The 25899-nt window shown below is 42.3% G+C and overlaps 1 protein-coding gene across 2 annotated transcripts in view; it reads left to right on the forward strand.

Moving 5' to 3' along the window:
* Positions 1-25899, forward strand: part of Reps (RALBP1 associated Eps domain containing) — a 199330-nt gene that overhangs the window by 85976 nt on the left and 87455 nt on the right. For both annotated transcript variants that reach the window (XM_075295784.1, XM_075295783.1), the window contains exons 4-9: positions 18963-19267; positions 19344-19737; positions 19792-20025; positions 20085-20247; positions 20322-20776; positions 20856-20942. In XM_075295784.1, the coding sequence (XP_075151899.1) occupies positions 18963-19267; positions 19344-19737; positions 19792-20025; positions 20085-20247; positions 20322-20776; positions 20856-20942 (1638 nt within the window). The remainder of the gene's footprint in view (positions 1-18962; positions 19268-19343; positions 19738-19791; positions 20026-20084; positions 20248-20321; positions 20777-20855; positions 20943-25899) is intronic.

Here is a 25899-nt window from a genome sequence, read left to right on the forward strand (position 1 = left end):
TAAGCGACCCACGCTATTAAACCAACGTGTATGCAGTTCGAACGTATGTTGGATGTAACTCCTGTGTGCGTACGTGTGTATATCAAGTTGAACGGCAACCGTATTGGCAAACCAATGCTTACAACCAATGCAATTGTTTTTATGCAGATCGAAGATCAAAAAACCAAAAGAAAACACAACAATGTTTACGCAAACCAATGACAAAACACAGCGAAAATTAAATGCAATTTTGACCTTGAATATTTGGATGAAAACAAATCAGAATTACAAGCACTTTTCAACACTTTTATAGAAGTATAACCGGGTATTAAAGACCGACGGATAATTTAATTTTTTCTCGTAGAGATTTAATGTACAACCGATATAAAATACGAGTTGTAAAGCGACCGTAGGCGAGTATTTACTTTTGTTTTTATTTATATTTACACAGAAGGATAGGCTCACTTTTTAATTATCACTGAAAGTACATACCTTGGTTGTTGATAATATAATTATATTTATGTGCAATAAATTGAAAATGCCTCGTAGAGGATGGTGATCGTCGATCGTTTGTTGTTGTTGTTGATTGGCGTAGCCTTTGCCTTCGAGGAAGAAATAAAAAACACCGAATTAATACTTTCCAACAATTATTCGGCTCGAATGGACCAACGAATGCGTGGCATAAAAGTAGAAATGAAATAAAAAGGCACTGGTTTAGAATTTGAACCAAAATATATGGGCTTTATTTAATAAATTATTGTTCGTCAAACAATATTTACTTTCGTAGAAGAAATACCAAAGCGAGAGAGTCTCAAAGTAAGAATGTCAAAAAGCTTGGATGCCGAAAGGCGGGGGTTGATGACATTTGACGTTAGAAAATGTCCTCATTTTCGTACCAAAAGGCAGAAAAGGTATTGATAAATCCTAACGGTGGGATTACACTTAGGTTAGGTTAGGTTAAAGTGGCAGCCCGATTAAGATTCAGGCTCACTTAGACTATTCAGTCCATTGTGATACCACATTAACTAAAAGTACCTATTACATATGGGCACTTCTAGTTTTAACCGTTGAACCTTCTCGATTATTTTCTTCTGTTGAACCAACCAGATTGTTCCAAAAACATTAGCAGACTGCTTAAGTTAACGTTTTCCAGGTCCGCCAGTAATCTGAAGCTATATGCCCCTAAAATTTGCTTGCGCTTTACACAAAATGCAGGACACTCACACAAGAGGTGTTTAATTGATTCTTTTTCCTCCGCATCATGACAGCTCATACAATAGTCATTATACTTCGCGCCAATAGTTTTTGCAAAATCGCCTATCAGGCAGCGACCCGTTATAGCAGATATCAGGAGTGATATCTGACGTCTCGAGAACATTAGCATATCTAGTGTGCGGTTTAAGTTGAAATGGGGCCATATTTGCTTGGTGTCGTTACAACCCTTGCAATTCTCCTATCGAACATTTGCCATCCTAACAGCCTTCTCACGCAGCATGAGCTTGCAGGTAGCTAGGGGCATACCAACAAATTCCAGTTCCCCTGGAATATGTAAGGTAGTCCCTAGCCTTGCCAACTCATCCGCTTCGCAGTTCCCCGGTATGTTCCTATGGCCAGGCACCCATATTAGGTGAATATTGTACTGCTCAGCCATCTCATTGAGAGATTTGCGGCAGTCGATGGCCGTTTTCGAGTTGAGGAACACAGAGTCCAAGGATTTTATTGCAGGTTGACTGTCTGAGTATATATTAATGCCAATATTTGTTGGAATATTACTTCTCAGCCAATTCGCCACCTCTCTTATTGCTAATATTTCAGCCTGAAAAACACTACAGTGATTAGGTAATCTTTTCGCTATTCGAATTTCCAGATCTTTAGAATATACTCCGAACCCCACTTGTCCATTCAATTTGGAGCCATCAGTATAGAAATCTATATATCTTTTATTCCCCGGGGTCTGTTTACACCACGCCTCACTGTTGGGAATTAGAGTTTCAAACTTTTTGTCGAAAAGTGGTTTTGCCAGGGTATAATCCACTACGTTAGGCACATCTGGCATTATTTTGAGGACCGAACTATGACCGTACATTTTTTCCGACCACAGCGATAGCTCGCGCAACCGCACAGCCGTTGTTGCAGCTGACTGTTTGGCCAAAATGTCTAAAGGCAATAGATGTAGCATGACATTAAGGGAGTCTGTTCCTGTCTTACTAAATGCGCCTGAGATACATAAGCTCGCCATACGCTGAACTTTATCTAAACAAGTCGGTTTCTGAAGTGCCGGCCACCAGACTACAACACCATATAGCATTATAGGTCTAACTACTGCAGTGTATAGCCAATGCACAATTTTTGGTTTTAGTCCCCACTTTTTCCCTATTGCCTTTTTGCACGAGTACAAAGCTACCGTGGCTTTTCTCGCCCTCTCTTCAATATTAAGCCTAAAATTCAGCTTCCTGTCCAAAATAACGCCAAGGTATTTTGCACACTCACCAAAGGGAATTTCAGTACCCCCTAAGGAAATGGGCCTAACCGTGGGAGTTTTACGATCTTTGCAGTACATGACTAGTTCTGTCTTTGCTGGATTTACACCAGACCATTATCTTTCGCCCATTTCTCAGTCATCCGGAGAGCTCTCTGTATAATATCTCTGATTGTGGATGGGAATTTTCCCCTGACTGCTAGCGCCACATCATCTGCGTATGCCACCACTTTTATCCTTTCTTTTTCTAGGGAAACCAGAAGGTTGTTTATAGCAACATTCCAAAGAAGAGGTGATAGAACTCCTCCTTGGGGAGTGCCTCTGTTCACATACCTTTGTATGTTTGCTTGCCCTAGTGTGGCTGAAATACGTCTCTTTATTAGAAGTTCGTCTAACAGCCTAAGTATACCTGGATCAACATTCAGAGTTGTCAGTCCATTTAATATCGAGCTCGGATGGACATTATTGAACGCCCCTTCGATGTCTAGAAACGCCACGATTGTGTATTCTTTGACAGATAGTGAGCTTTCAATAAAGCTGACTAGTTCATGCAATGCGGTCTCAGTAGACCTGCCCTTCGAGTATGCATGCTGTCGTTTCGAGAGCAAACTTGAATCCACGCTATTTCTAAGATACATGTCTATCATCCTCTCCAGGGTCTTAAGTAGGAATGAGGATAAGCTGATTGGTCGGAAATCCTTCGCACTCGAGTGAGAGGCTTTTCCTGCTTTAGGTATGAAGACGACTTTTGTTTCCCTCCACTTTTCTGGAATATATGCTAAGTTTACACATCGTTTATATATCACCGTCAACCAGGGGATAACTCTTTCAGCCACTGCCTGTAACTCCGCCGGAGTAATTCCATCAGGTCCGGGGGATTTGAATGGTCCAAAGCTATTTAAAGCCCATTTTATTCTAGATTCCGACACAATTTCCTCGATAGGAAATGATCGCTGAGCCTCTGTTACACCGCCGGAACATGGTTCAACCGTCTGATTTCCAGGGAAGTGTGTGTCCAAAAGTACCTCCAACGTCTCCTCACTGGACGTTGTCCAATTTCCCTCCGATGTTTTAATGAAACCTGGAGCGGTGTTAGTGGATGCTAGTACCTTCCGTAGTCTGGAAGCCTCTGACGTATTCTCAATACTGCTACAGTAATCATCCCAAGAGTTTTGTTGAGACCTTCCCAGTTCTCGTTTATATTCTCTCAGATTCATCTTGTAAGTGTCCCAATCCTCCGGAGCTCTTGTGGACTTTGCTTTGTTAAAGAGCTTCCTGCAGGATTTCCTCATATTACTTAACTCCGTAGTCCACCATGGCGGCCGATTTTTTCCCCTTGGCTTTCCTCTAGGGCAAGCAGCTTTCAGTGAAATGTTGAAGGCCTTAGTAATCCGCTCCACTGCGTGTTCGATATCTTGCACAGTGCTCATATTTGTCTCCGGCATTTCCGGTATCATCAAATTGAACGATTCCCTATACCTATTCCAATCAGCTTTCCTAACATTTGGCGGAAATATGGTCTTTGAAGTACGAACAGCCAATCTGAAACTGATGTAGCGATGATCTGAGAAGCTATGTTCCCTCAAAACTTGCCACTCAGATATCTTATCATTCAGTTCCGGAGAGGTCAACGTTACGTCCAAAACCTCTTGTCTGTTCCTGGTGACGAAGGTTGGTGCATCTCCCTTATTGCAAACTACCAGGTTAGTACGCAAAATAAACTCTATTAGCGACTCTCCCCTTGCATTAGTATCACTACTTCCCCAAATACTATGATGTGCATTTGCATCGCATCCCATAATGAGTTTTGTCTTTGTTTTTAGTGACTCCTCAACTAAGGTCTTAACGGCACAGGGTGGCATCTCCCTATCATGTCCCATGTAGACCGAAGATACCCAATATTTGCATGTGGATATCTCTAGACTGGCTACGACAGTGTCTGCATTGCTCAATGAAGGAAGCAGAAACAAGTTTAGTTCGTTTTTAGCAATTATACATGCTCGATTTATATCGGTACCGGTATTATGCAAAAGTTTGAAACCCGGAGTGCTTAATTCACAGATCTTGTTCTTATATATGTATGGTTCTTGAATAAGAACTATATCTATGTCTCCTTTCATCAGGAAAACTTTTAAGGCAGCACAAGCGGCCTTACAATGGTGAAGATTTATCTGGAGGAACCGTAGAACCATCCAAATTTTCAACCACCGTCACATCAGCCGCTTCAATTGAGTCATCAAGGGCTTCCTCTTCACAGATCTCGGTGACTCTCGCAACAATCCGCGGTTCAGTTTTGGTGAGGCTTGAGCCTGTAGAAACTTCCCGCATATGATTTTCGCCATAGTCTGCAGGTTTTATGTCTCCTTCGGCTTCGCTAGGAGATTTTTCCACTGCTGACTCTACCGGAGGCTTGTCCGTTTCGGAATCCTTTGGCTGATCGCTTTTGTATACCTTCATATGGATATCATGAAAGCCATAACTTACGCGTCCTTGGGTCTGGGCTAGATGTGGCAGCGACTCTATGTTTAATATAAACACCGCATGTCGTCTTGGTCCATCCACCTCATCCAAACGACCAACCTTCCAATCGGCGGTTGGAAGATCTGGGTTACATTCTTTTAGTCTCTATAGTATTGACTCAGGATCAGGAGGGTTTGCCGGTATCCATGCATGTGCTCTAGGTTTAGCCGGTATGTCTTTTTTATCGACTAACTCCAAAGCGGCTCCTTCCCAAACTTCACCAATTAGCATCAATGCAGCTTTAAAGCAATCCGTAGACCTCTGGTCTGCAAAAGCTATTAACTTATATCGTCCTTGATACCATCCAGCATCTTGCCGTCGAGGACTTGGTCCGGGAAACTTTTTTTCGCACCTCTGAGTAGACACCAGACATCGCGTTCTCAATTTCCCCCCATTTTTGCCTTGGAATCATACCGTCCAATGCTCCTTTATTAATAATAGCCATCACAAGGCTGTCTTTTGCAACTGAGGCAAACGATCTTTGATCCCGTTTAGAGGATGGCAGCTCATCCGGTGATCGTTCCCTTTTTCCAGCTTCAAGAATTCCTTGAGCCCATTTTAAGGAATCGCTTTGCTTAGCCGACAACGTGCTTGGGTCGACTGATCCTAATTTCTTTAGGATAAACAAAGCATTTCTTCGTTCCTTGAATCTCTTTCGAGAGGGATTGCCTCCTTTTGATGTCGTCACCTTAGAAAAGGTTCGACTTGCCAAAGTGTCACCGCCAGTCGACCCGTCTACAGGTCGACTAATTGGGCCTGACTCTTGGTCGATGCCCAAATTTATAACTTCAGTCGTTACCCGTCCACTGGGCCCTGAAGTTAGCAACCCAGTGGATGACTTTGAATTTCGCTGCATGGTGGTTTATTATTTCCACCACACGTGAAATTCGTAATAAGTACTTATTACGATGAAATACTCCGCTATTAAAAAACACGTCCGTTCAGTTCGACGGTTGAAGAACAATTTTATTACACTTGAAAATGATTATATGATTGAACAAAGCTAATAAAACGGCATTTGAACTTAAATAATACATATTGACAATTATTGACTAAAAGAAAATAATTTGTAGACTTATTTAAAATTTTATAATTTTTTAATACTGTGATATTTATGAAATGTAAGTTCTAAAAATCTATTGTAGACCCCCTGAAGAAGCGATTCAATATGACAATCGCGAAATATTGGGAAAAATAAATAAAATATTCAAAAAAGACCTCGAGCTCGAAAAATCATTAATTTATTATTATAACATAAAAAGGCCGAAGAAAATCAAAGAAAATAATTTTTATATTATATTATCTTCTGAAAGATCAAAATATTTATAGTATTTATTAAACTCTTCACATAATCGGCGAACAGGATCGTGATTTTCAAAGTTTGTGCGAAAATACTGAATGCGAAGCAGTTCAAAATTACGAGTAGGTCTTGACGGTGTATTGAATGAGATACTGTTAAGAAGGAACTCAGATTTAAATCTACCATTAATAACATCAACCCTAAAACAGATATTCAGCATAGTACGTCTACTTTTAAGAGTAGGCACTTTGATAAGTGAAAGTCGTTCCTTTAACATGGCATGGTTTATAGAGTCCAGTTGTTCCGACGTAAACAAAACTGTAGAAATTGCTTTTATACAGATTCAACACGGTTGCAATGAATTTGATAATGTGGGTCCCATACGCACAAGTGAAGTGTACAAATTCCTTGTTACAAATGGGTCAGCAAACTCCAGCGTTTGACAAATCCAAGTGATCCATATAATTTATGTTATTGACGGTCATAGATATGTGATATCTAAAATCTAGTCTCCGATCCAACAGTATTCCGATATCCTTAAAGGATTCAACAGTTTCAAGCATGTCGTTATTAATATAGTTGTTGTTGTTGTAACAGTTTTTGATGTAGTTTCATCCATTTGGTTCTATGCTTGGGTATTTTAGCTGGTAGCCAGATCAAGGAACTCTGCCACAAGGATGGGGTGTGTCCAGAGTGATCTGGAAGTGAGACGGGTAGGCTTAGCTGGGCAAGCAAAAAGGTGACGTGTGTCATGTGGCCCTTGATTACAGATGGGACACACGTCAGCTACGCTGCTATCAATCACTGATAAGTATGAATTGAGGCGGCTGCACTTGCCTGATCTTAGTTGGGCCAAAACTACCGTGCCGTGGAAGGTCTCTCTCCTCCGGTGCTATGGGCGGCGGTCGGACTCCGAGAACAGGATTAACCTTGTAACTTCTCACCGCTTCAGCTACAGTATCATGAATCCTGTTCAGACCTGTCTGGTATGCTGCCTGATCTAGAGGCTCTCTTTTGTAACGCTGGATCTCGGGCTCTAGAAGGTGAAGATCAACCCTTATGTTACATTCCTGGGTGGAGGTTGTCTATCCACAAGATGGTGATTCAGATGACAACTTCGATGGCAACCAAAGAGGTACTGCTTTGACAACATGTAATTGTGTCGACGCACTGGGATGATCTTGGTCTCCGCATAAAGGTGATCCAGGTATGTACTGCGGGGACATCCTGTTGCGGTTCTAAGGGCAGCGTTCTGACAGGTCTGTATGCTTTTCCACTGCGTATCGCTCGTTTGAGGTGTCCACACTGGCGCTGCATAGTTTACCACTGACCGGCCAATTGCCTTATATGTAGTTAACAAGGTTTCTTTGTCCGCACCCAAAGTGCTGCCGGCAAGCGACTTGAGGACCTTGTTTTTACCGCAGAGCTTATCATAAATTGCAGTGGCATGGGCGGACGACTTAAAAAGGCTGTCGAATGTGACCCCGAGAATCTTGGGGCAATTTTTTGTCGGAATTGTTTCGCCATCGACTCTGACATTCAACTGCCTTCATACTTCCGCCGTCCATGTAGTGAATAGTGTGGCTTAGGATTTGGTGGGAGATATCCTCAAATTTCTTGCAGTGAAATAACTGGTAAGATCAGCGAGGTAGACATTCAATCGATCGCAAATGTCGTCACCAATGGGCCCGGGTGCCATGATTGTGCAATAGTCTGCAATCTCGACGCCGTCAGGAGGGGTGGAATTGAGGACAGGTAGAGATTAAAAGTGCCGGGTAACTCCCTGTTTAACTCTAAGGGGTTTTGACTTCTTGTCCCTGAATTCCACGTACGACTGGCGTCCACACATATAATTCAGAACCCAACGCTTCGTTCCTGTCGGTAGGGACGTATTCTCGATGTCCTCGAATAATGTGGTATGGTTGACCATATCGAACGCTTTCGATAGGTCAAGCGCCACGAGAACCGTCCAATGACACGGCTTGGGCTGATTAAGTCCCCTATTGATATGTGTCGAAATGGCATGTAAGGCTTTCGTCGTACTGTGTACCTTGATGGTGGGCAGCTGGAAAATTCTCCACAAGGCTGAGGAGTAGTGCCTCAAGTGTATTGGCTACTGGCGAAAGAAGGGATATCGGTCTGTACGATTCACCTTTACTCGAATCTTTGCCTGGCTTCAGTAGTGGAATCACTCTTCCCGTCTTCCAGACATCGGGTATAATGAGTGATTCCAAGGACAAATTGAGGAGTCTGGTCGGGTACTCTACTCCCAGTATTCCCAGATGCTTCAGGATTAGCATTGAAATTTCGTCGGGGCCCAGCGCCTTGGATGGTTTCGCGCTGTTGATGACATTGGTAACTTCGGCTGCGGTATATTGTGGTATGTCGTCGGCTCGGAGACCACGTATGCGACTAGTGGCTCTCCTTTTCGCTCTATCACTCTCGGGATGCTCGACAAACTGTGGGTAGAAGTATTTGGCGCATCTCTTCGGATCATTCACAATCACGTCGCCAAAGGTGACTGAAATCCCATCATCCCTTGTAGAGGGGTTCGAGAGGGCTCTCACTGTTGACCACAATTTACCAGTTCCTGTGCCTAAGTTACATAAGCCTCGTCTGCGAGTCCTGCCGCTTCGGCTGGGAAGTTGGGCCTCACTTGGGCAATTCGACCAGCGGGTATGAAGCGAGCGGCTGCTGCGTTGATGATTTCCCGGAACGCCCTCTGGGCAACATGATCATGAGAGGGGGATGGGAGCTCACTGAAACGGCGATCGGTGTATTCTCTGAAGCCTTCCCAGTGGGCTTTCTTTTGATTGATAAACGTCCGGCGTTCAGAGGTTATGAAATCGGAGGGTCGGTTAATGGTGAGAATTATGGGGAGGTGATCCGATCCCAATGAAATGATGGGTTGCCAGGAAACGTCATTTATCAGACCAGGCGACGCTAAAGATAAATCTGGTGAACTGCTGCAGTTACCCATAATTATCGTGGGGGCCTCTTCGTTCACCGTGCAAACTGTGGAGTCATCTATCTGCTCTGCCAAAGCTATGCCTCTCTGGTCATTACCTAGGAGTGAATGCCAAAGTTCATGGTGGGCATTAAAGTCTCCTAGAACCAATCGGTTATGCCCGCACAACAGCCACTCAATGTTTGGGCTATAACCTGGAGCACCGGCGGTATATACACATTGTATAGCTCTATCTCGGCAGCCTTAGACCTGACTGCTACCCCCATACATTCCATATACGGGTCACTAGTGTCTGGCACAAGCGAGATAGGTCTATACTGCACGGAACGGTGTATTATAAAAGCCAGGCCACCACCTCCACTTCTTGTGCGATCCTTTCGAAGCACATTGTATCCAGCACAATGGCGTAGGCTGCAGGTGGAATTCAGCTTAGTCTCCTGGATCGCCGCGACCATTATCCTTTTCTGATTCATAAAGCCCACGATCTCGCTAATCTTACCTAGGAGCCCGTTGCAATTAAATTACAAACGATGCACTGTCCGGAACTGGAACAACAATATTGGGTGTAAGATGCTGCGGCAGAGAATATTGTTGTACGGGAGATGTCGGGGGCGTCGCATAGTCAGACGACCCACTGCTGCTATCGCTGGCACAGCATCCTGCCACGTAGTCAGTATGACTATACTCCCGCAGCGATGTTAAGCCGGAGCAGTTCCGGAAGTGCACCCACTCCAAGCACCGGTTACACCTGAACGAAACCGAACGGTGGTGGATCAGGTTTCGGCAGACTGAACAATACCATGGTCCGGGGTTCTCCTCTATCCCGGCTCGGACCAACAGCAAACGGTGAAGGCTCCCCGAGATGCACCTTCTCCAACACAAAAAGACGGACGAAACAACACGTACACTGATGTGGCAGCCGCTGGCCAATGGGTGAGGTCCATCGGGTCAATCCGGTACACAGAACCCGCCGCCGTGGGTTTGAAAAATGGCCAATTGGCACAACGAGCTGAGAGACCACCATCGACAACATTGACTAGCTTCTTTGCAATGTGTGAAGCAGATCCATTCGCATCCTAGAAATGATGAATGTTTTTATTTGCGACCGCTGTTGGTAAGTGTTCGTGCACCAAAATCCTTCGCGCATTTGAAGACTGTGAATGGGCATATCGAGAAGCATATCAACTAATGGCTTTGCTGGAGAACGATTCTCATTGGGATTTAACATTTCGGATTCAGTTATTTCATCAAATGCGTACCAAATACGAACGCTTTTCGCATTTATCATCACCACATGTTTTGCTTCACAACCAAATCAGTTATGGAACAAATACAAAGACGACATATGTGAATATATTTTGTATCGCTTGCTCCTTCAAACGAATAATCCTGATATCCAAATAACCAATGAAATCTACAATGAAGGATTGATTCCGATTGAGGATCAATGCTTGACTATTGCTACTGATTGAAGTAGGAACGATTGCTCCACATCGATCGATGCATTCAACCATGAATTAAATCGAGAGCTGCAATACAATGTTGATACATTGCTGGAATTCGTTCGAAATAATGTGCCGTTGCTGAATGAACAGCAAAAACAAGTATACGAAACAATAATGCAAGCGGTGGGCAATAATACTGGTGGTCTATTCTTTCTGGACGCACATGGAGGAACAGGGAAAACGTTTGTCATTTCATTGGTTTTGGCCACAATTCGATCAAGATGTAACATAGCTTTGGCGTTAGCATCATCTGGAATTGCGGCGACTCTTCTGAGTGCACAATGGCACATAAAAAATTACTTGAAGCACTTAACTTCACACTGAAGGATCTTCGGCGAAGTAACAACATCTTTGGCGGTTTGATGATATTGTTGGCAATCAATTTCAGGCAGACGTTGCCAGTAATTCCCCGTGGAACGCCTGCAGATGAATTGAATGCTTGGCTGAAGGCATCACCTTTATGGAATAACGTAAAAACATTATCGCTAACCACTAATATGAGAGTTTAATTTCAGAATGATCAAAGTGCTGCACAATTTTCCAAACAATTGTTAGCTGTTGGAAATGGAAACCAAATTCCAGTTGATGCGACAACTGTTTAATTACTCTTACCAACGACTTTTGCAAATTTGTAGACTCTCAATTAGCTCTTATTGAAAATGTTTTCCCAAATATTAATGAGAATTATCAGAATTATGCTTGGTTAAGTCAACGAGCAATTCTTGCCACAAAAAATAATGATGTACACGCACTGAATTTCACCATTCAATCAAAAATTGCTGGCGATTTGGTAACATACAAATCCGTTGATTACGTAAGAAATCCCGATGATGTAGTAAGTTATCCAACTGAGCTTTTGAACTCTCTGGAGTTATCAGGATTTCCACCACACAATTAGCAACTCAAAGTTGGTACGGTTGTTATGATATTGCGTAATTTGAATCCACCGCGACTTTGCAACGGAACTCAACTTTCGGTAAAAAGACTTATGCCGAATTTGATTGAGGCAACCATTATTAACGGAAAGTACGCAGGTGAAAATATATGTATTCTTCGAATACAAATGATTCCGACCGATCTTCCGTTTGACTTCAAACGATTGCAATTTCCAGTTCGCCTTGCGTTCGCAATGACCATTAACAAGTCGTAAGTCAAATCGCTTAGTGTTTGGGAGATAAATTTAGAAAATCATTGTTTTTCACATGGTCAGTTATAAGTTGCGTGTTGAAGAGTTGGGAAACCATCCGCTTTGTTTGTGTTAACGTTAGACCAAACACAAAAAATGTGGTTAACCAAGGTTAGGTTAGGTTAGGTTAAAGTGGCAGCCCGATTAAGATTCAGGCTCACTTAGACTATTCAGTCCATTGTGATACCAAATTAACTAAAAGTTCCTATTACATATGGGCACTTCTAGTTTTAACCGTTGAACCTTCTCGATTATTTTCTTCTGTTGAACCAACCAGATTGTTCCAAAAACATTAGCAGACTACTTAAGTTAACGTTTTCCAGGTCCGCTAGTAATCTGAAGCTATATGCCCCTAAAATTTGCTTACGCCTTACACAAAATGCAGGACACTCACACAAGAGGTGTTTTATTGATTCCTTTTCCTCCGCATCATGACAGCTCATACAATAGTCATTATACTTCGCACCAATAGTTTTTGCAAAATCGCCTATCAGGCAGCGACCCGTTATAGCAGATATCAGGAGTGAAATCTGGCGTCTCGAGAACACTAGCATATCTAGTGTGCGGTTTAAGTTTAAATGGGGTCATATTTGCTTGGTGTCGTTACAACCCTTACAATTCTCCCATCGAACATTTGCCATCATGACAGCCTTCTCACGCAGTAAGAGCTTGCAGGTAGCCAGAGGCACACCAACAGATTCTAGTTCCCCTGGAATATGTAAGGTAGTTCCTAGCCTTGCTAGCTCATCTGCTTCGCAGTTCCCCGGTATGTTCCTGTGGCCAGGCACCCATAATAGGTGAATATTGTGCTGCTCAGCCATCTCATTAAGAGATTTGCGGCAGTCGATGGCCGTTTTCGAGTTGAGGAACACAGAGTCCAAGGATTTTATTGCAGGTTGACTGTCTGAGTATATATTAATGCCAATATTGCTTGGAGCATTACTTCTCAGCCAATTCACCACTTCTCTTATTGCTAATATTTCAGCCTGAAAAACACTACAGTGATCAGGTAATCTTTTCGCTATTCGAAGTTCCAGATCTTTAGAATATACTCCAAAACCAACTTGGCCATCCAATTTGGAGCCATCAGTGTAGAAATCTATATATCTTTTATTCCCCGGGGTCCGTGTACACCACGCCTCACTGTTGGGAATTAGAGTCTCAAACTTTTTGTCGAAAAGTGGACTCGCCAAAGTGTAATCCACTACGTTAGGCACATCTGGCATTATTTGGGGGACCGAACTGTGACCGTAACTTTTTTCCGACCACAGCGATAGCTCGCGCAACCGCACAGCCGTTGTTGCAGCTGACTGTTTGGCCAAAATGTCTAAAGGCAATAGATGCAGTATGACATTAAGGGAGTTTGTTCCTGTCTTGCTGAATGCACCTGAGATACACAAGCACGCCATACGCTGAACTTTGTCTAAACTTGTCGGCTGGTGAAGTGCCGGCCACCAGACTACAACATCATATAGCATTATAGGTCTAACCACTGTCGTGTATAGCCAATGTACAATTTTTGGTTTTAGTCCCCACTTTTTCCCTATTGCCTTTTTGCACGAGTGTAAAGCTACCGTTGCTTTCCTCGCCCTTTCTTCAATATTAAGCTTAAAGTTCAGCTTCCTGTCCAAAATAACGCCAAGGTATTTTGACACTCCCTAAAGGGAATTTCAATACCCCCTAAGGAAATGGGCCTAACCGTGGGAGTTTTGCGATCTTTGCAGTACATGACTAGTTCTGTCTTTGCAGGATTTACCCCAAGACCATTATCTTTCGCCCATTTCTCAGTCATCCGGAGGGCTCTCTGTATAATATCTCTAACTGTTGATGGGAATTTTCCCCTGACTGCTAGCGCCACATCATTTGCGTATGCTACCACTTGTATCCTTACTTTTTCTAGGGAAACCAGAAGGTCGTTTATAGCAACATTCCAAAGAAGAGGTGATAGAACTCCTCCTTGAGGAGTGCCTCTGTTCACATACCTTTGTATGTTTGCTTGTCCTAGTGTGACTGAAATGCGTCTCTTCCTTGAAGTTCGTCTAACAGCCTAAGTATACCTGGATCAACATTCAGAGTTGTCAGTCCATTTAATATCGAGCTCGGATGGACGTTATTGAACGCCCCTTCGATGTCTAGAAACGCCACGATTGTGTATTCTTTGACAGATTGTGAGCTTTCAATAAAGCTGACTAGTTCATGTAATGCGGTCTCAGTAGACCTGCCCTTCGAGTATGCATGTTGTCGTTTCGAGAGCCAACTTGAATGAATCTAGTTCTAAGATAAATATCTATCATCCTCTCCAGAGTCTTAAGTAGGAATGATGATAAGCTGATTGGTCGGAAATCCTTCGCATTCGAGTGAGAGGCTTTTCCCGCTTTAGGTATGAAAACGACTTTTGATTCTCTCCACTGTCGTGGAATATATGCTAAGTTGATACATCCTATATATATCACCGACAACCAGGGAATAATTCCGTCAGCCACCGCTTGTAACTCCGCCGGAGTAATTCCATCAGGTCCGGGGGATTTGAATGATCCAAACCTATTTAACGCCCATTTTATTCTAGATTCTGATACAATTTCCTCGATAGGAGACGACCGCTGAGCCACTGTGACAACGCCAGTGCATGGTTCAACCGTCTGATTTCCGGGAAAATGTGTGTCCAATAGTACCTCCAGCGTCTCCTCACTGGACGTTGTCCAATTGCCCTCCGATGTTTTAATGAAACCTGGAGCGGAGCTCGTGGATGCTAGCACCTTCCGTAGTCTGGAAGCCTCGGACGTATTCTCAATGCTGCTGCAGTAATCATTCCAAGAGTTATGCTGAGCCTTTCTCAGTTCTCGCTTGTATCCTCTCAGATTCTTCTTGTAAGCGTCCCAATCCACAGGAGCTCTGGTGGACTTTGCTTTGTTAAAGAGCTTCCTGCACGATTTCCGCATATTACCTAACTCCGTAGACCACCATGGTGGTCGATTTTTCCCCCTTGGCTTCCCTTTAGGGCATGCAGCTTTCAGTGAAATGTTGAAGGCCTTAGAAATCCTCTCCACTGCGTGTTCGATAACTTGCACAGTGCTCATATTTGTCTCCGGTATCATCATATTGAACGATTCCCTATACCTATTCCAGTCAGCTTTCCTAACATTTGGCGGAAATATGGTCTTGGTTTTATGAACATCAAATTTGAAACTGATGTAGCGATGATCTGAGAAGCTGTGTTCACTTAAAACATGCCACTCAGATATCATTTCATTCAGTTCTTGCGAGACCAAGGTGATGTCCAAAACCTCTTGCCTGTTTTTAGTGACAAAGGTTGGGGCATCTCCCTTGTTGCAAACTACCAGATTAGTACGCAAAATAAACTATTAGCGACTGTCCCCTTGCATTAGTATCACTACTTCCCCATATACTATGATGCGCATTCGCATCGCATCCCATAATGAGTTTCGTCTTTGTTTTCAGTGACTCCTCAACTAAGGTCTTAACGGCACATGGAGGCATCTCCCTGTCATGTCCCATATAGACCGAAGATACCCAATATTTGCATTTGGCTATTTCTAAATTGGCAACGACAGTGTCTGCATTGCACATTGAAGGAAGCAGAAACAAGTTGAGCTCGTTTTTAGCAATTATACAGGCTCGAATTACATAATTACCAGTATATTGCAATAGTTTGAACCCCGGAGTACTTAATTCACATATTTTGTTTCTATAAACATATGGTTCTTGAATAAGAACTATGTCTATGTCCCCTTTCATCAGGAGAACTTTTAAGGCAGCACATGCAGCCTTACAATGATGAAGATTTATCTGGAGGATCCGTAGGACCATCGAGATTTTCAACAACCGTCACATCAGCCGCTTCAATCGAGTCATCAAGAATGTCCTCTTCAGAGATATCGGTGACTCTCGCAATAACCATAGGTTCAACTTTGGTGAGTTCTGAGGCAGTAGAAGCCTCCTCACGCATACGGTATCTATCCATGTCTTCAACTTTGGTATCTCCCTCGACTTCGCAAGAGGATCCGCTTACTTCTGATTCAGACTGAGGCTTGTCCATTTCTGAATCCTTTAGCTGATCGTTTTTATACACCTTCATTTGGATATAAAGAAAGCCATAACATACACGGCCCTGAGACTTTGCTAGATGTGGCAAAGACTGAGTGTTCAATATAAACACTGCATGCCGTCTTGGCCCATCCACTTCATCCAAACGGCCAACCTTCCAATCAGCTGTTGGAAGATCTGGATTGCATTGTTTCAGTCTATTTAAAATAGATTCAGGGTCAGGAGGGTTTGCAGGTATCCACGCATGTGCTCTTGGTCTAGCCGGTATGTCTTTCTTCTCGACTAACTCTAGAGCAGCTCCTTCCCAAACTTCACCAATTAGTATCAGAGCAGCTTTAAAACATTCTATAGACCTCTGGTCCTCAAATGCAACTAGCTTAAATCGTCCTTGATACCAACCAGCCTCTTGGCGTCGAGGATCTGGGTCGGGAAACTTTTCCAGCACCTGTGAGTAGACGCCAGACAAAGCATTCTCAATTTCCCCCCATTTTCGCTTTGGAACCATACCGCCCAATGCTCCTTTATTTATGATAGCCATCACAAGGCTGTCTTTAGCAACTGAGGCAAACGATCGTTGATCCCTTTTGGAGGATGGCAGCTCATCCGGTGATCGTTCCCTTTTTCCAGCCTCAAGAATTCCTTGAGCCCATTTTAAGGAATCGCTTTGTTTAGCCGACAACGTGCTTGGGTCGACTGATCCTAATTTCTTTAGGATAAACAAAGCATTTCTGCGTTCCTTGAATTTCTTGAGAGATTACCTCCTTTTGATGGCGTTACCTTGGAAAAGGTCCGACTTGTCAAATTGTCGCCACCTGTCGACCCGTCTACAGGTCGACTAATGGTTAACCAAAGAGCTTTCATTCCTGACCGTTTTTTACAAAAATTTTATATAATCAAATATGGGCCCACTCAATTCAATGGTGAGGAAATTGTTAATGAAGTTATTATCAATCCGGAAAATAAATTCGATACAGTATCTATCGAGAGATTCAAAATAAAAAATGAGAATGGCAGGTATGTAGCATCAGAAACAATTAAAAATGGCTTGATATCGGATACTCTTGTAAAAGAGATTTACATGATTAATACCATCGCTGCAACGGAGTTATACGTTCCACAAGTACGGTTGTGCAAAAACTGTGGTAGGCTATGCCACATCGCAAACAGATGTCGCTCAAGGAAACGGTTTTTACTTTGCGGTCAAAACATTATTGCCCAAACAGTGGACGTCAAATGCTCACTCTGCTGCATGCCCACTATTAAATGCCAAAATATTTGTCTCACTCCCAGATGTATTCTCTGCAATCAGAATGGCCATAATGCAATGGATTCTGATAAGTGCTACATATACAAAGATGGGGAAAACATTAGACACTTAATGGCTTTGTCAAATCTTTCACGAAAGGAATGTCATCAAAAAGAAACAACGTTAAACTATTACGCTATTCTTCATGAGCCTCAATACGAAATCGAATTTCACACAATATCCAAAAAAACCAAAGTTCCAACCAAGTCTATAACTGAAGAAATAAACAGAAAAAATCACTAGAATAAAATACAGCATAGCTGCAACTACTCCCAAAAGATTCTTACCTTCTGTGGAACCTGATATAAAATTCCCCTCAAAATCAGTTTTTCAGCATGAAAGTCTCTTAGATGGAAAATATAGTCTCAAATTTCACACAACAAATGTCAGTGATCCTTACAGCAGCTAACTGTCAAGAAGGACTTTCTGCCTTAAACATTTTTCAAAAAGCTATAAACAGCACATCAGCAAATTTAATTGCACACACATCTTAATCAAATCACACACATGGTGAATCTACTTCAATACAATATACAAAAAATAGAAATCTTCTGGATTTCTATCTCAACAAATTTCAAATTGATATAGGTTAGGTTTGGTGGCAGCCCGATGTATCAGGCTCACTTAGACTATTCAGTCCATTGTGGTACCGGTGAACTTCTCTCTTATCACTGAATACTGCCCGATTCCATGTTAAGCTCAATGACAAGGGACCTCCTTTTTATAGCCGAGTCCGAACGGCGTTCCACGTTGCAGTTAAACCACTTAGAGAAGCTTTGAAACCCTCAGAAATGTCACCAGCATTACTGAGGTGGGATAATCCACCGCTGAAAAACTTTTTGGTGTTCGATCGAAGCAGGAATCGAACCCACGACGGGCGGGCATGCTAACCATTGCACCACGGTATATGTCTCTTAAGTGAAATTTTTAACTATGAAGAAAAAGATACTGAATCTAAATTACCAAATTATAACATTATTTCAAAAAAGAGAGTTGATATGTTTGACACGACCACTGTCGTCCAGATAAACTTATAGTCTGCAAGGCGTATTATGCAAATAAATTGTAGACTATCCCTATTAGGTCTGTTCGCATACTTTTCCAGCAAAAACTATGCAGTAAAAACTAGCAAGAGAGTAAGAGTGTATTTTACTCTCTTTGCTTACAATTGCTGAAAAGTACACGAACGTTATCCAGTAACTATTTGCACATTAAAATTTTGGACATTAAGAACAAAAAAACGGATTCTTTTTATTTAACTTCCAATCTTAGTTGCCGAACATGTACATTGTACTGGTACTTTGTTATCAATAACCAGCTATGGTTTGTAATATTTTACAGGGGAAAAAATCTATAGCAAACACTTGCAATTTCTCTATCTCATAACTGTAAATGTAGTCTCTCTCCGGCTCTCTTTTGCTGGCTTTTTGGTGTAAACGAACGACTTCCAGTAAAATATTTGTGATAATTACAAAAATTATCGGGTTCTCGAACGGAGATATTGAAGAGAACTGGGTTTTAATTATTGGGTAATTAAAAACACCTCAAATTAACAACGTAACAGATTTTTATATTACATATGTATATTACACATTTTCGAGCATATTAAAACCGATACCAGAAAATATTAATTTAACTACAATGATGTTTTCAGCATCATCGTGGGAGAGGGTCGCCGGAAGCATGGAGTACAAATAGCGATAGTCCTACTCCAACTAACAGTGTCGCCGAAAGGCCATGGGCAAAAGAATCTCTGTGGCATGGATTACTCGGAGATGAACATAGGCAACTATTGGGAACAGAAGAGGAATCCTCTGATCGACATAGTAGCGACGATGAAAACGAATCAGATTTAGAAACTGTTTACCAAATAACTCCAGAACAACGTGAATATTATTTTAATCAATTCAAAAACGTACAGCATGATATTAACGGTCTTTTATCCGGTCAAGTCGCCAGGTATATATTGAAATGATTATATATTTCCAATCAAAATTCAACAATGAAATACATTAAAAAATGCACTCATTTCTAGATTATTTTTCGAAAAATCTCGAATCCCTGTTGAAGAATTGCGCCACATTTGGCAATTGTGCGACGTTACTCGCGATGGAGCTTTAAGTCTCGCAGAGTTCACAGCTGCCATGCATCTTGTTGTCTTGCGAAGGAATAATATACCTTTACCAGCTACATTACCAGTATGTTTGCATCCAACTGCTCTGCAGCACACAGCTCTTGTAGGGCAAATTACTTCACAAGAACCCGCAGAGGCGGATCTACTCCATTTGGATGAAGATGATGATGATACTGATAATACAATAATTGGAATAAACACCGGTATAACTTTGTGCGCCAATGTCGAAAGTTGTGGTCGTACGGTGAATGAAACCACATCAATGAATTTAAGCACAATTTCCACCTCATCACAGGTAATTCTGCAAAATTTCCATTTAGTTCTCCCTGTTAAACCCTTTGCTCATTAGGCAAGTGTCAATTCTCGCCATTGTACCAATACTAGTGCAAAAAATCTTCATTCTTTGACACCACCTGCCATACCCCCTCCCGAAATAACCCGTAGCATTTCGAATTCTCCAAAAGCAGCTCCTTCACCGCCCGCAAATGTACCCATGGCGAACATGGCATTTAACACAAGTAAAGATTGTTCATTATGGACAACTGGTGTAAATACCGATGAGCATTTGCAGTTTATAACAACCGTAAGTGGCGATCATGCATTTTAACCAGAGCAACTATGCATTTATAAAATATTTTTTAGGATACGCAGCCAAATCAATGGACAAAATTTAATGAATCTCCCACTTCAAATGTATCTAGTCCCGGTCCGAAACCCATTAATTTCGATATGCTACGAATTGTACGAGCTGTTGTCTCCGATCCGCAAATATTACACCCAGTGCCATTGAGAGTAACTCCTGTTGGTAGGCTTATATATTTTTTAAAATTTAATTTAATACAAGTGGTACCAAATATGAACTCGTTTTCTTAATCATAGGTGGAGTTATAACTTCGAATGCACCTGCTGTTCCAATTAACGATAAAAACAATCAGGATCAGGACAGTGCTGGTTCCATACGAGAAGCAAGTCCAAAATCTACCCCATACATTGTATCACATAACACCTCACATCATCGCGACTCTATACAACATAATGACTTGAGAGCTATACAACGCCCACAAGCGAAAAAAATACCAACAAAAAATATTGGAGCTATACCTCCACCACCTCAAAGAGAATCAGCAGCAGTATCAAATATATCCAATATACCAGACAATGGAAGCTTGGCATTTCCTATAGCAAATTCTGGTAGTGTTCTCTCGACATCCATGCTTGTCAACAAAAAGGATCCACCTCCGCTGCCACCACCACGACCCAATCGTCATGGGCGAAGTAGCAGTCTAGATTTAAATAAATTTAAGATTGGCACACCAAGTGGCACACAACCAGACGTAAGATTTAATTCATAATTTATGGAATGCTAATTGCAGTATTTTAAAATTTTTCTATATTTCTATGTTCAATGCGAAGATCGTTGCTCAAGCTAGTTTTGATTTGCAAACTACTGGTTTTGCAGATTTCGCTATAGGATTCTCGGATGGTAGCCGTACACCTAATGTAAGTACGATATTAATTTTTTTAATATATGTTGGCAAAAAATAGATTCAGTGCTGCGATACCGATTATGCTAACAATAGATCATATAAAGAAGGAATAAAGTAACAACACTTTTATTTCGAATACACTACGAGAATCGACCTTTCAAAATTGCCAAATAAACTAGAGTGGACCACAAATATTTCCTCCTTATCTATTCAACCACAAACAAGATGTTATAGTTCGGAAGAACTTTGTTCCCACCCCCTGATCCTCAAAATCAGAACAAGATGGCAGTATGCGTACCTATACATTTTTAATAGCCCCTAAGGATGGGTAGTATGTTTGTTGGCACGAAAAAAACTTCCCTTAACCATTCTTTCGCGTTGAAAAATGCGTGTGTTGACAATCGATTTCGAAGGAAGAAAACAGCCATTTTGGAACTATTCCGCGTCTATTTCTCCGAAATTTAATTTATACACTCTTATTCCTGAAGTCGCCATCGCCATCGCCGACGCTTTTTGTCGTTTTTCGTCTGTCGCCACTAATTGGTATTCCGTTCATCGATATATTCTGCTATCGACGAAAATCGGTTTTCCTGGTTGTTGTTGTTGTAACAGTTTTTAATGTAGTTTCATCCGTTTTGTTCTATGCTTATGTAGTTAAACTAGTAGCCAGATCAAGGAACTCTGCGACAAGGATGGGGTGTGTCCAGAGAGATCTGGGGGTGAGACGGGTAGGCTTAGCTGGGCAAGCGAAAAGGTGACGAGTGTCATGTGGCCCTAGATTACAGATGGGACATATGTCAGCTACGCAGCTATCAATCACTGATAAGTTGGAATTGAGGCGACTGCACTTGCCTGATCTTAGTTGACTCTCTCCTCCGGTGATATGGGCGGTGGTCGGACTTCGAGAACAGGATTAACATTGTAACTTCTCTCCGCTTCAGCTACAGTATCCTCATGAATCCTGTTCATACCTCTCTGGTATGCTGTCTGATCTAGAGGCTCTCTTTATAACGCTGGATCTCTCTAGAAGGTTAAGAACAACCCTTACATTCCTCTAGAAGGTTAAGAACAACCCTTACATTCCTGGGTGGAGGTTGTCTATCCACAAGATGGTGATTTGGATGACTGCTTCGATAGCAACCCAAGGGTACTGCTTTGACAACATGTAATTGTGTCGGTGCACAGGGATGATCTTGGTCTCCGCATAAAGGTGATTCAGGGGTGTCCTGCAGAGACACCCTGTTGCAGTTCTAAGGGCAGCATTCTGACAGGTCTGTATGTTATTCCACTGCGTGTCGCTCGTTTGAGGTGTCCACACTGGCGCTGCATAGTTTACCACTGACCGGCCAATTGCCTTCTATAGAGTCAACAAGTTTTCTTTGTCCGCACCCCAAGTGCTGCCGGCAAGCAACTTGAGGACCTTGTTTCTACAGTGGAGCTTATCATAAATTGCAGTGCCATGGGCGGACGACTTAAAAGAGGCTGTCGAATGTGACCCCGAGAATCTTGGGGTAATTTGTGGTCGGATTCCTGTCATTCAACTGCCTGCGTGCTTCCGCCGCCCATGTAGTGAATAGTGTGGCTGAGGATTTGGTGGGAGATATCCTCAAATTTCTTGCAGTGAAATAACTGGTAAGATCAGCGAGGTAGACGTTCAATCGATCGCATATATCATCAATAATGGACCCGGATGCCATGATTGTACAATCGTCCGCATATGATACAATCTCGACGCCATCAGGAGGTGGTGGAATGGAGGACAGGTAGAGATTAAACAGTGCCGGAGATATCACCCCAACCTGGGGAACTCCCTGTTTAACTCTACGGGGTTTTTACTTCTTGTCCCTGAATTCCACGTACGACTGGCGTCCGCACAGATCATTCAGAACCCAACGCTTGGTTCCTGCCGGTAGGGACTTATTCTCAATGTCCTCGAATAGTGTGACATGGTTGACCGTATCGAATGCCTTCGAGACTGGGGAGGAGTAGTGCCTCAAGTGTTGGCTTGGCGAGAGAAGGGATATCGGTCTGTTCGATTCACCGTTACTCGAAATCGAAGGTAATCCCTCACGAAAGAGATTCAAGGAACACAAAAATGCTTTGTTTATCCTAAAGAAATTAGGACCAGTTCGACCCAAGCACGTTGTCGTCTAAACAAAGCGATTCCTTAAAATGGGCTCAAGGAATTCTTGAAGCTGAAAAAAGGGAACGATCACCGGATGAGCTGCCATCATCCAAAAGGGATCAAAGATCGTTTGCCTCAGTTGTTAAAGACAGCCTTGTGATGACTATCATTAATAAAGGAGCATTGGGCGGTATGGTTCCAAAGCAAAAATGGGGGAAATTGAGAACACGATGTCTGTCATCTACTCACAGGTGCTGGAAAAGTTTCCCGGCCTAGATCCTCGACACCAAGAGGCTGGTTGGTATCAAGGACGATTTATGCTAGTCGTATTTGAGGACCAGGGGTCTATAGAGTGTTTTAAAGCTGCTTTGATACTAATTGGTGAAGTTTGGGAAGGAGCTGCTCTACAGTTAGTCGAGAAGAAAGACATACCGGCTAGAACTAGAGCACATGTGTGGATACCTGCAAACCCTCCTGACCCTGAATCTATTTTAAATAGACTAAAACAATTCAATCCAGATCTTCCAAAAGCTGATTGGAAGGTTGGGCGTTTGGATGAAGTGGATGTACCGGCGTGCAGTGTTTACACTCAGTCTTTGCCACATCTAGCAAAGTCTCAGGGCCGTGTACGTTATGGCTTTCATTATATCCAAATGAAGGCATACAAAAACGATCAGCTAAAGGATTCGGAAATGAACAAGCCTCTGTCTGAATCAGAAATAAGCGGATCCTCTTGCGAAGTCGAGGGAGATACCAAAGATGCAGACATAGATAGACACCGCATGCGAGATGATGTTGCTACAGCCTCAAAACTCACCAAAGATCTCTGAAGAGGACATTCTTGATGACTCGATTGTTGTTGAAAATCTCGATGGTCCTACGGATCCTCCAGATAAATCTTCACCATTGTAAGGCTGCATGTGCTGCCTTAAAACTTCTCCTGATGAAAGGGGACATAGATATAGTTCTTATTCAAGAACCATATGTTTATAGAAACAAAATATGTGAATTAAGTACTCCGGGGTTCAAACTATTGCAGTATACTGGTAATGATGAAAATCGAGCCTGTATAATTGCTAAAAACGAGCTCAACTTGTTTCTGCTTCCTTCAATGTGCAATACTGACACTGTCGTTGCCAGTTTAGAATTAGCCAAATGCAAATATTATGTATCTGAATGAAATGATATCTGATTGGCAGGTTTTAAGCGAACATAGCTTCTAAGATCACCGCTACACCAGTTTCAAATTAGATGTTCATACCAGCAAGACTATATTTCCGCCAAATGTTAGGAAAGCTGTTTGGAATAGGTATAGGGAATCGTTCAATATGATGATACCGGAAATACCAGAGACAAATATGAGCACTGTGCAAGAAATCGAACACGCAGTGGAGAGGATTACTAAGGCCTTCAACATCTCACTGAAAGCTGCATGCCCTAGAGGGAAGCCAAGGGGGTCTATGGAGTTAGGCTAGGTTAGGTTAAAGTGGCAGCCCGATTAAATTTCAGACTCACTTAGACTATTCAGTCCATTGTGATACCACATTTAACTAAAAGTACCTATTACATATGGGCACTTCTAGTCTTAACCACTTAACCTTCTCTATTATTTACTTTTGTGGAACCAACCAGATTGCTCCAAAAACATTAACAAACTGCTTAAGTTAACGTTTTCCAGGTCCGCCAGTAATCTAAAGCTATATGCTCCTAAAATTCGCTTACGCCTTACACAAAAAGCAGGACACTCACACAAGAGGTGTTTAATTGATTCCTTTTCTTCCACATCATGACAGCTTATACAATAGTCATTATACTTCGCACCTATAGTTTTTGCAAATTCGCCTATCAGGCAGCGACCCGTTATAGCAGATATCAGGAGTGCTATCTTACGCCTTGAGAACACTAGCATATCTAGTGTGCGGTTTAAGTTTAAATGGGGCCATATTTGCTTGGTGTCGTTACAACCCTTGCAATTCTCCCATCGAATATTGGCCATCATAACAGCCTTCTCACGCAGTAAGAGCTTGCAGGTGGCCAGAGGCATACCAACAGATTCTAGTTCCCCTGGAATATGTAAGGTAGTTCCTAGCCTTGCTAACACATCTGCTTCGCTGTTCCCCGGTATGTTCCTATGGCCAGGCACCCATATTAGGTGAATATTGTACTGCTCAGACATCTCGTTGAGAGATTTGCGGCAGTTTATGGCCGTTTTCGAGTTAAGGAACACAGAGTCCAAAGATTTTTTTTGCAGGTTGACTATTTGTTGGAACATTACTTCTCAGCCAATTCACCACCTCTATTATTGCCAATATTTCAGCCTGAAAAACACTACAGTGATTAGGTAATCTTTTCGCTATTCGCTATTCTTTAGAATATACTCCGAAACCCACTTGGCCATCCAATTTGGAGCCATCAGTATAGAAATCTATATATCTTTTATTCCCCGGGGTCTGTGTACACCACGCCTCACTGTTGGGAATTAGAGTTTCAAACTTTTTGTCGAAAAGTGGTTTTGCCAGGGTGTAATCCACTACGTTAGGCACATCTGGCATTACTTTGAGGACCGAACTATGACCGTACATTTTTTCCGACCACAGCTGACTGTGTGGCCAAAATGTCTAAAGGCAATAGATGTAGCATGACATTAAGGGAGTCTGTTCCTGTCTTACTAAATGCGCCTGAGATACATAAGTTCGCCATACGCTCAACCTTATCTAAACAAGTCGGTTTCTGAAGTGCCGGCCACCAGACTACAACACCATATAGCATTATAGGTCTAACTACTGCCGTGTATAGCCAATGCACAATTTTTGGTTTTAGTCCCCACTTTTTTCCTATTGCCTCT

Source organism: Haematobia irritans, chromosome 2 (genome assembly GCF_050003625.1).
Source record: "Haematobia irritans isolate KBUSLIRL chromosome 2, ASM5000362v1, whole genome shotgun sequence".
NCBI lineage: Eukaryota > Metazoa > Arthropoda > Insecta > Diptera > Muscidae > Haematobia > Haematobia irritans.